This window comes from Rhea americana, unplaced genomic scaffold (assembly GCF_003343005.1).
Source record: "Rhea americana isolate MKP2758 unplaced genomic scaffold, rheAme1 scaffold_379, whole genome shotgun sequence".
In the NCBI taxonomy this organism is placed as follows: Eukaryota; Metazoa; Chordata; class Aves; order Rheiformes; family Rheidae; genus Rhea; species Rhea americana.
The window spans coordinates 480,628-491,874 of NW_028186511.1; the positions used below are offsets into that span (position 1 = coordinate 480,628).

The 11,247-nt window shown below is 39.8% G+C and overlaps 1 protein-coding gene across 1 annotated transcript; it reads left to right on the top strand.

Annotated features, from left to right (window-relative positions):
• Positions 1-10,479: 10,479 nt before the first annotated feature.
• MSGN1 (mesogenin 1) lies at positions 10,480-11,016 on the top strand. The gene has a single exon (XM_085313137.1). The coding sequence runs from the start codon at positions 10,480-10,482 to the stop codon at positions 11,014-11,016; it is 537 nt and encodes a 178-aa protein (XP_085169263.1).
• Positions 11,017-11,247: the final 231 nt, after the last annotated feature.

Here is an 11,247-nt window from a genome sequence, read left to right on the forward strand (position 1 = left end):
TCAGAATGAGACAGTGAGCAGAGAATAATTTTCAAAGCTATGGACTCCCAGTGTGGCATGCATGTAGATATCTATATAACCTTTTTCTATGAACTCTTAACCTTGTAACTTGTTTCTGGGGGAAAGATCCTAGTTTATATATTATGCTTAACCAAYCATATAATCTAGATTATAAACCAAACTAGTGAGTATGCGTGAAGAACTCTGTCAATATGGGGATGCATCAAAACTTTTCCCCAACTGAATAGCCTGTCAGGTACACAGCATCTCTTCAGATCTTCAGATAAAGGTTACCAGCATAGGTGTTCTTGAGGAGTCTTGCTTGACCCCCGCTGAAGAAGCCTTCCTGAAGATTCTTGCTGACGAAACTTCCATCAGCTCCCTTTAGACAGCCCTTCAGCCATCCTGTCCAAGAGCTTTCTGATCAAGGTACATACCCAATAAAGCTTGCTTCACAGGTTGTTTGTTTAACAAAGCAGAGTGTTAGAATTTCCCCTTATAAATAAAGACTAGGCACAATGCAATATGTATATATTTTTAACTTTTGCTCTTCTAGTCCATGAAATCAATCAAATATTTATATAGCATCTCTTGGTTACTTCTGTCATATTACTAAACCACCTACAAAATATCCCAGACATATTAACTTCTCTCCATTAAGAATGTTATTCTTAAGTTCAGAACAATGACAGCCTAAAGTAGGGACAGGTACTACAGCTATCTAGAAAACACAGTTTAGGAAGTGCACAATAAAAAGTTCTCCTAAATGTAATCAAACCTCATACCTAAGAAGCAGTTGACAATTGTTAGTACATAAATCATAACAGTTCATAGTTTGACGYTTTAAAAGATGGCTGATTGTGAAGACTTTTTGCCTCTGTAATAACCCATTGTCACAAATCTGGGTTTAATTTTAATAGCAACATTGTATGATCACATATTTTATTTATGGATCACTTGAAGAATTTGTTATGGAGATATTCTGATTAGTGGGCTATTGGGCCATTAGCCAAATAAATCTAAAAGGTAATAAAACTCACAGGAAGATAAATGGCTTTCTTTTTCTTGTTCTTTTCAGCCAATTCAGGCTAATTTAAGCCTTTCACAGAATGGTGATAATGAAGGATTTGTTCTCAGCAGCATTATGGCAGGTGATTTGCATTTGAAAGTTTGACACATTTATAGGCCTTTGATCTTTTCCCTCCGCTGCTAGCACCCCTGACCAGACACCTACATGCACGTTTTACCAGGTGGAATATCTAGGAGCATTAACAGCTTGGGGAGTTACTCTTAAGAGCTACTCTAGAAAAATAATTATATTCTCTGTGGCCAGGAAATACCATTCTGTCACTGAATTTGAGTGCCCTTTATATCATGCAGGAAAAAGCATGTTTGAACTTCTTTTTCTTTTAGTTTTTCTTTTAAGCTAGGGAAAACCTTCATGAAAATTTTTGAAGAAATACAGAGTCTGATGTCATGTCCACCGAACTGTAAAGATTGGCTTATTGTATAGTTATGAGTTTACTGGTAAAAAGGCACTTCTCAGTATAGATCGGTTCAAGAATTTTGGCATGTAGTAAATTAAAGAAAAGACTGTGACAGCTGTGGAGCCGTTTCTTAAATATTATTTACATTTTTACTTTGTTAGTTGGAAGCAATTAGGGTAATTTACACGCAAGAGAGTTATCTCTGGACTAGAAGAGGAAGCCTAGGCACATAGCCTAGGATATATAAAGGATATTCTTAATGTTTATTGCAGAAGAGGTAGGGAGTCACAGGATTCATAAGGAACATAGCTGAATATTTGAAACAGGAGCTTGGATCTTTAATGACTGTCCCAAACTTACTGCAGTCAGCTATGTTCTCTGCTGCATCATAGCAGTTAATTCCAGGTCCATGTGCGTCAGCTCATTCTCATCTCAAAGTTGATCCTTTCTGTGCCATGAGCTAAAGATATTTCGATGAACTGAGCTTTTCCTCTGAAGGAAGATGCAGCTTGTAGGACCAAAACTCATTTGAGCTCCCAGGGAAACTCCAAGGATGTAGGTGGTTGGCCAAACAGCTGGCTGCAGGCTGTGTGTTGTACTTGCTGCTGCCCCCAGGAATACTCAGCCTACCTAAAGCAGCGTAATGAGCATCGATTAGCCATTGAAGCACACTGAAAGTAGCAGAGACTATGTAAACATTAACTAACTTTATATATGCGCATTTTTATGGAATCCCCAATAGCCCTTCTGACCTCTTTTTCTTCCCTCCTTCTTTTTTAAAAGACGCTCATATGTTCTAGGAGTTAACTTCAAGTTGAATGTACTTGAAAATTCACTTACTGCTACATTTTGTTCTTCAAAAGAGAGTGCTATCCATCTGTGTTACTTTGCTTTCAACTCGTCACAGAATGTCAGATGTCAGATAAGAGCAAAAGACTGATGAATGTGCATCAGTGCCTGACAGATCAGGTCAATGTCAGGGAAATTAAAGATTCCTTTTTTTTTTCTTTTTTCATGGTTCCGTCCCATTTGCCAGGTAATATTTACTTTAGAAGATTGCTTTTCTATTTTAAAACAATATTGTCAGGTGAATCTAGATCTAACTGTTGTCTGATATTGTCTCCATTTTATACAGTAATTTGTAATAGGACAGCGTAGAAGCAAGTTTCAAGTTGTCCACTTAGGTTGTAGAAGATCTCTGCAGAAAGCTAATCCCTACCCTGGCACAGTCAGTCTCTAAGGCAGGGAGAGATCTGGGGGGAGCAGGAGCAGAAGACRGGGCTTTTCAAAATTATACAGGTCAGTAGCAGGGCTCAGAACAGCACCTTTCTGCCCCAATTTCTTGTCTGTTTGATTGTACTGCCAGTGCTTTATTTTTCTCTCTGCTTCTCAGCAAACTGGGCCCTAAAGGAGTAGAATTTTAGCCAGAACCAGCTGCCCTCAAGATTTACATACCTGCTTTGGTAAAATCTACCTGCTTATTCATGCATGCACCAATTTTACACATCCCAATTACCATTAACTAGGCAGGAACTTAAGCAGGGTGCAAAACAGATGTCTGTGTCTCATCATAGTGAAGGGGAAACCAGCAGCGTGCAGTCAAATGGTCTCTCAGAGTGAAAGCAAACTAAGAATTTAATCTAGTAATCCCCTTTTCCCCACGAGCTTTCCATTTTACCTTCTCTTCATTTTGTCTTTTCTTTATTTGACCTAATAGATTAATAAGCTTAATTGACCAGCCTGTAAGTAAGTTTTCTTGTTTTCTCATATATTTTAAAAATAGAAAATAAAATTATATAAAACTTTTCTGAGCAATAGTGGCTTCAAGCAAACAGCTTCTTGCAACTTTAGAATCCTAACTGAGCTCCTATCTGTAACTGCTGTAACTATTTATTGTATAACCTATGCTTCGGACCTCCCGAAAGCCTATTTCGTGTGGATAATGGAATGCTTCCTGCTTCTTACAGTAACTTTACCCATTCAGCTGAGCAGATGAAAAGAGATGTATGATTTATACGGGCAGGGAATGTTAAAAAGACATAACGTTCCCCTTTCAGTATCAAGAAGTACAAAGGAAATAATTAGAGGATGAAAAACCAAATGGATCAAGTCTCCTGCTAGCGCAGCCCACGATGCGGTTGGCCTGCTCTGCTACGAGGGCGCRTGGTTCACGCGTGACTTGCTGGCCAGCAGACCCCTGGCCCTTTTCTGCAAAGCTGCTTGCTCGCCCGTCACRCTGAGCCTGTACTGTTGCATCGGGTTATCCCATCCAGTGCGGGAATTTGCATTTGCTGTTGTTGAACTTCCTGAGATTCCCGTCACCTCGTTTCTCCAGGCTGTCCAGGTGCCTCTGAACAGCAGTGCTACTCTCTGATGTATTAATTACTTCCTTCAATCTAATATAGTCTGAAAACTTACTGAATATACAAAGTTTGCCTATATACAAATAGGAACAATTTTACTCAGATGCATTCACGAGATGGTTATAATATTGAGCTTAATTAGTTAGGCAAAATTCGTGGAAGTATTCAGAGAAATGCAGAAAAATATACTTAATATGCCATTTCTGATCATCAGTAGACTGAAGGAAAACTTGTTTTTTGTGAATTTAATATGATTAAAATTAAGATTTAGCAACTTGCTGGAAAATTTTTGCTTGCTTAAAATCAACAGTCYTCACCCACTACATGTTTGTGAAAGATGGCTTGGAACACACGTACTGTACTGTATTAAAAGATGGAAAATAAGTAACAGCTACATAACATTTCCATGTAACATTTGTACATTGTCTCTTACTCTAGAATACCGATCCATTTTTTAATTATTAAAGTGAGCTGCAAGCTGTGCCAAGAGGGTAACATCATTTAACACTGAAATGAAACACAGCTCCTATCAGTGGCATGCAGCGATTCTGCAGATCAGTGTTTAGACATGGAGTGAAGAAGAAATGAGCAGACACTGATGAGGAAGCTGGCTGAGTAAAAAGGAACAGACTGAGCTGAAATGTAATCAGAGCAATTGAAAAATAGCCTCCTTTGCAAACATTCAGCTTCTGATGCAGCATGACTGGAAATAATCACAACTACATTTTTAATGCAATTTTCCTGTCTAATGGAGTTTCTTGTAAGATTTAGCCAGTTTTTGAAAGTAATTATGCTGCAAAAGGAATCATTTATTGCACAAGGCATAAAAAATCACAGCAATGACAGGAAAACAAGAGTATCAACCTTGAAYTTTGACTGGGACCCTTAGGTGCTATGTGAATGCCCTGTGAAACCACCATCCCACCTGGCAAAAACAGYATTGAGGTGTTCATGAAGGGAGTGTAAGAAAGACTTGGAAATAAACTATATTGTACTTTACCATTTATTAAACTTGAACTTATACCTTTGGGTAGAAAAGGAATCATTTCTGATGATCATAAAGTATTTGCAGCAGATAACCTTCCACCTACCCCCAAAAAATCTTTGAAATATATCAGCTTAATTACAGGAGACCAAAATTTTTAAGAACAAATCTGAAAGCTGAAATAAAGAAGCTTCATTACCAGATAATGAAATTTTCCTTTCTAAAAAGTTGATTTTTTTTGATAGTATGCATTACTTTTCATTTTCTGAACAAAATAAGCCACACTAGACTCCGTCCCCCAATATTACCTTTTCCTTCAGGCTGAAATAGCCAGTAGACATTAAAGACCAACCACATAGTCTAACCTCCTTTCAACTTCTGTTAACAGGGGTATTAAAAAGACATTCCTAAATATCAGCTGAGAAACACTAGGTAATAAACTCCCTACTTAAAAGGTGGGTAGGTGTAAATTCCACACATAGGCCTTTTCATCTAGGGAGCCAGCTGCTTGGAGATCAGATGTTTTAAATGAACTGCGGAGTGATGTCGCTTTTGAGTCAGTAGAGGCTGCCACTATTTTGGAGGATCAAATACCTACATTTGAGGACGTAAAGCAGATATATAGGTCTTGATCCCGTATGTGGAAATCTCTCGAGTTGCTTGTGACTGTGTAAAGCCCCAGTGAAATCAATGACACTTGAGGTTTCTTTCCTGTGAGCAGGATTTTAATTTGTTATTTTGGAGTTACAGCCATAAGAACCTTAAAGGTTTAAGGCAGAAATTTTAACTGCAATRGAATTGGCCTATTTCTGCTTCACCGCAAATGAATAATAGCATTTTCTATCATCCTAGTCACAGTATTTGGCGTTGTCTGGCCAAAGGTGGTAGTAACAATTAGGGATCCAATTCACACATGGTTTTCATTGATTGCAGTAAGAATTGCAGGTTTTCCTTCACAGTTCTGGACTCAAGATCAGTCCTGGTTCTCTGACAGATATTATTTTTTTTTTCTCCCCTTTGGGAATTGTTGCTATCTGTTCATCCATAGTCTTTGGCATACTAACTTCAACAGAAAATAAAAAAAGTAAAGAAAATAATTCTGTATTTGCTGACACAGCCCAGCTTGCTTACCTAGAAGTTTTATTTATTTCCGCTGAGACTGGACCCACATCGGACCCTCTTCTACAAGTAGGAAAAAAGCAGCAAAGTGTACTTATTAAATAAATAAATAAATAAATAAAGGTATCTACCCCAATGAAGGAGAAGCATTTCAAAACAGAGAAGTGTAGCCTAGTGGCTAAGGTGACTCTGGATGACAAAGTGTGGTGTATTCTCTTCCTTCCCCTATTGCCAACTGGGGCACAAAGTGAGGTGTTCAAAACTACTTTTTTGAAAGTGTTGAACAGCTGCTGCGTCTACTGAAGCTGGCGAGACCTGCAGCTGCTGGCTGGACATTTGTGTGTACGGAGAGCAGCCTCACTTGGCCGCTCCTCTGTAGAGCAGGTATTGCAACACCCACCTCCACGGTGGGGCTGAGGCGTAGCAGCTAGGGAGACCTCTTTTGGGGATGTAGATATTTTTTTCATGGTACAARTTATAAAACAAGACCTTGTCATCTAAGTTATCTACAAGGATATTTGTATGATCTGCCTCTTGTCAATAAAATAAGTCTGGACTTTTGTCCTCATTCTAAAYGAGATCTATTAAGGGATTAGTGTTGTAGAAATCCATTTATCCATGTTTATTCAGTCCCAGCTTGCTTATACCATTTTTCCCATCTGTTTTTTTATTATTTCAATGCTGTTCCCCTTACTCTTCTCAAAACTTGCTGAAATTATACTCTAGAATATTTATAGAAAAAAATGTAAATAGATATACATAACTATACTATATTGACAGATGACAGTGATTACCTGGACAACTTATTTTAAATTTAAATCCTAACCAGACACCTATAGAAGCTCTAAACACTTTTGCTTCTATATCTTTTTTTTTTAATAGAAAAGTTTTTGCTCCATTCCTGCATATTTTTGCTTCTCCTCCTTTCTGCAATAAATTCAGAAATATGAACAAGAAATCTTCGTTTTAAAGGAGATGAAAATTAAGATGTTAGCCTTTATATTGCAGAATAAATTACTGAATTGGAAACCCAAATTACCAGTCAATCAAAAAATGCTCTATCATTTTTAAGCGTCAGTGAGTATTTCGTTGGTGTTAGTCTTGTACCTCATTACTTTTCAATGTATTGACACTACTGAGAGGCAAAACGGGGCTCCCTGAAATTAATGAGAGGTGAAATAAAATAAAGATTGCAAATGTTTTTTTCTTTTTCTTTTTTCTTTTTTTTTTTTTTTTTGCATTTGTTTGCATTCTAGGAAGGTGCCACCTGAAATATGCTTAGCTCTTACTGAAAGTAAGTAGCTCTTTAGTGAAAGAGTAAAGCTTAGCTCTTTACTGAAAGAGTGTCACATAGTTGTGGCTTATAGAAAAATAAACCTGGTATCCAGGCTTCAGCCATGACTTCTTCCCTGTGGTGCTTTTTAAGGCCCTACTGTAAAACAACAGTGATGTGAACTGGTCTACAATTTCCAATAACTTTTCCCTATTGTAATTCCTTATACTTTGGGAAATATTTTCCTAACTGAGGATTCTTATGTTCACAAGTAGAAATTTTTCTATCCAAATTTAGCTATCCAAAACTAACCAAAAAAAAAGAGATCTAAATCAAATTTAGCTATCAAAAACTAACTAAAAAAAAAGGAGCTAAATAACTCTATTGACTCTGTGAGACTCCACTGTCTTAAATAGGCTATGGATCATACTGCAGTCCCGGAGAGAGACTTCATGTAGCTTCCTGATTTGACCAAAATTGAGACAYACTTAACGTGAGTAAATTTTGAGAACCTAGATGATGYGGATAAAAATGGGAGGTTATTTCTSAAAAATGAACCTCTGGCTAAATCTCTACTTGTAGATTAAATGAGGCCGTGGCCCATTCTCTGGCTCTGAGGACAAMGGGTATGGCTGAGCATAAGTGGCCAAGTCCCTTTCCTCACCCCGTGCCTGGGTGGCCTGAGCCATCCTCTGAGCCGTAGTCATGCAGCCAGTTGGTCCAAACTACAATGCTGCCCCAAAGCATGTTAACAGTAAAACTGGTTGCACAACTGCAAGTTGATTTTCAAGTACAAGCAACCCTGTATTATTTATTAATATAGATAAGTCTGTACTTTTTTCTTGCCTGCACAGCTTCGTAAGAACGTAGGCTTACACAAGGCTGAGATTTTTCATGTAATCAGTTCAATTGTCTACATAATCTAATATCCTGCCTTCGTAGCTTTAAATGCTTGCCCTTAAGATATAAGAAAATAACAGTAAATAGCTATCACTACGATTTGCRTTACTTTTTCCTGCCTTATCTCATCCCTATATATGGGCATAGAGAGATAAAAGCTGAAAACGTTCACTTGTCATTTACAGCAATGGCATCTTGAACATGCACAAAACCTTTTCCCTTTTGGTTTCTGCACAATATTTTCTATAATTTACCCAGAGACTGAGGGTAAATTCACTGTCAACAGGCATTGTTTACAGTCAGTGAACAAATGACTTGTAACATTTTTGCTTCTAAATTTGGCTGCATTTGAGGGTTTAACATTTGAAACCAAAATGAAAACTATTGAGCAGAACAGTTTATATATGTATTTATCTGAAAGATATATCTATTCAGAAGTTTGTTTTTCTTGGTAGACCCTGGGAGTGGTTCCTGCCTTTTCCCCTTCAGATTTTTCTYCTTTTGTGGACTTTTAATTTGCCAGGAAAGGAAGAGACATAAAACAAGAGTGGGGCAGATGTGAAACAGAAAAGATACTACGAAATACACATATTTGGGTAAAAAAGAGGAAGAAAGGAGYCGGGGAGAGATTTGAACTGGGACAAAAATGAATTACCTAAGTCGGACCTTATGTCTAACATGTGACCATTGCTTGATGCTCATGCAATTCTCTGGACGTCACAGAAAATACTCGTTGTTCACATTGCCTTAGTTTTAATATGTAGCAAGCTTTTGTGATTCTTATGATTATTTCAGCTCATTTTATTTAAAGAAAGAGTAAATGAGAGTTCACAATATAATAAGCTAACTATAATACCCAAAGAGATCCTGACTATGGCAAGCTGTACTCTGAATTTCTACAGATGACACATATGTTCAGTCTGTCTTGGGCATGGTTAGACTGCTGAAACCCTTCACCTTTGGCTTGTGGTTCTCTCTTATTAACTCAGCATAAAACCAGTAATTCTCCCACAAGCTATTTCCCAACATATTGATCTAAAACTCAAAAATCCATGTGGGTCTTCCTGAGGACTTCAGGGAATATTGGATTGGCCCTTTATTTGAATGCACTTTTCTTTCTTCCTTAGTGATTGTAGTTAGGATTTCGCAAGCACAAAGAAACGACGCATTCCAGAAAGTTTCAGCTCTCCTTGGCTGTATGACATTCAGAGGCATCTCCCTGCCTTTTTCAGGCTGGGTGACAGCGCACACAGAAATGGTTACACGGAAGAAATCTCTAAAACAAAGCCTGATTTTCTTTCTTTCCTCTTTCTCCTCTTCTTTTCATTATCTCTTGTATTTTGCTTCCGTAACAGGCTGATGTGAAGGCAGGGCTGGCAGCTGCACTGCCCGGCGGCTGCAGAGCTCCGTGGCTCCGGAAGGTTTTCCTCGCTCTCCTAATGGCTCACGGYGTGATTCTGGGCCAGCTACTTCTGCCGCTGCTTATGCTGCTTATCGGTTTCCCCAGAGCAATAGGGACCGTTAAGCATCTGCAAACTGTTCTGAGACCTAGAGACGAGAAGTGCTCCATATTAACGCTGTTAATTTATAGGACCTCCGCTTTCATTTTAGTGGCCTAAGATATAACCTCATTGTTGCTTTCAGTAGGGGCTGAAAAAGGCTTTTCCTTTTTGGTAGAAGAGAGGATTCCAAGTAGTACAGAATTTTGCATAATTAGCTTTTAGTCTTCTCTTATTCATCATCTGATTTATTTACTACAATTTTGAATAAATTTCTATGCAAAAAACTTGTCTAAGCCCAAAGTTTAAACACTGTTTATGTTTTTTCTTAGCCCCCCCAATTTTTTTTAATAATTTTTCTACATCTTTCTCGTATAGGACTTTGGCTTTTCTATTCTAATTTTCAATTTGTGATGTAGGATGGCAAATGAACATACGTTTGCATTAATGCATGTTAACTTTAAATTCTACATTTGCAAACTGTTTTTTAAAATCGATAGTTTTCTTTTTCCTCTCTCCTGCCTATCCCCCCAGCACAATGTTAAATGTAGATGTGCAGCCTTAATTGGTTTAGTTACAAGAAGATAATCTTTTTTTCCCCCTTTCTCRCTGTTGCCTGTTAGCTTAAAGGCTTTTTAGCTGAAGGTTGATAATTATCGCTGAGGAGAAACTAGCACATCAGGAGTTCATTTTCCATCCTCGCACTTGTGGCTCTCCTTTGAACTCCTCTCACCAGCGCCGCGTTCCCACTTTGTCACTTTCCTCCCGCCATCATAAAAAGGTCCCCACGGCCGGAGGCTTCAGCCTTTGCCGCGGGGCAGAGGGAATTGCTTCTCCCGGGTGCTCCTCCGCAATGGACAAATTGCACGAGACTTTGCTAAACATGGAAGACGGTTTGGGTTCGGAGCATCCCGTCTGCTTATCTCCCTGGGACTGGAAAAACAACGCCGCGGCTTTTGAGCTGAACCAGGTCTCGTCTCCCCACAGCTTATCTCCAGCTCCTTCCTTCGAGTCCTACTCGCCGTCCCCTTGCCCGGTGGCGATCGAGACCCCCTTCCGCAGCGGCGGCAGCAGCGGCAGCAGCAGCAGCGGCAGCCTGGTGGGATACAGCCTGGAGGACTTCCCCGCCGCCTACCTGCCGAGCCCCGGGCAGGCCCGGCTCCCCAAGGGCACCAAGGTTCGCATGTCGGCCCAGCGCAGGAGGAAAGCCAGCGAGAGGGAGAAGCTGCGGATGAGGGCCCTGGCAGAGGCTTTGCACACTCTGCGCAATTACCTGCCTCCCGTCTACAGCCAGAGAGGCCAGCCTCTCACCAAAATACAGACCCTGAAATACACCATCAAGTACATCAGCGAACTGACGGATCTCCTGAACAGCGTGCAGCGGGCATAGGTCCCCGCCTGAACAACCCGCCCCTGGGAAGGATTCTGTCTTTGCAAACAACAGCAACAAAATCCAGCGAGACTTCTCCCTCGCAAGATTACCGCGGTCTGGTGTAGGGCAGGAGGACGGAGCGAGAGGGAGGGAGCGCGAGGGTCGCTGTTGTACATAGGACGGAGCGCTGGAAGGTGACGTAGGATTGCCTAAAGCCGAGCTGCAGGCTGCCGAGCTGCAAGTCTTGCT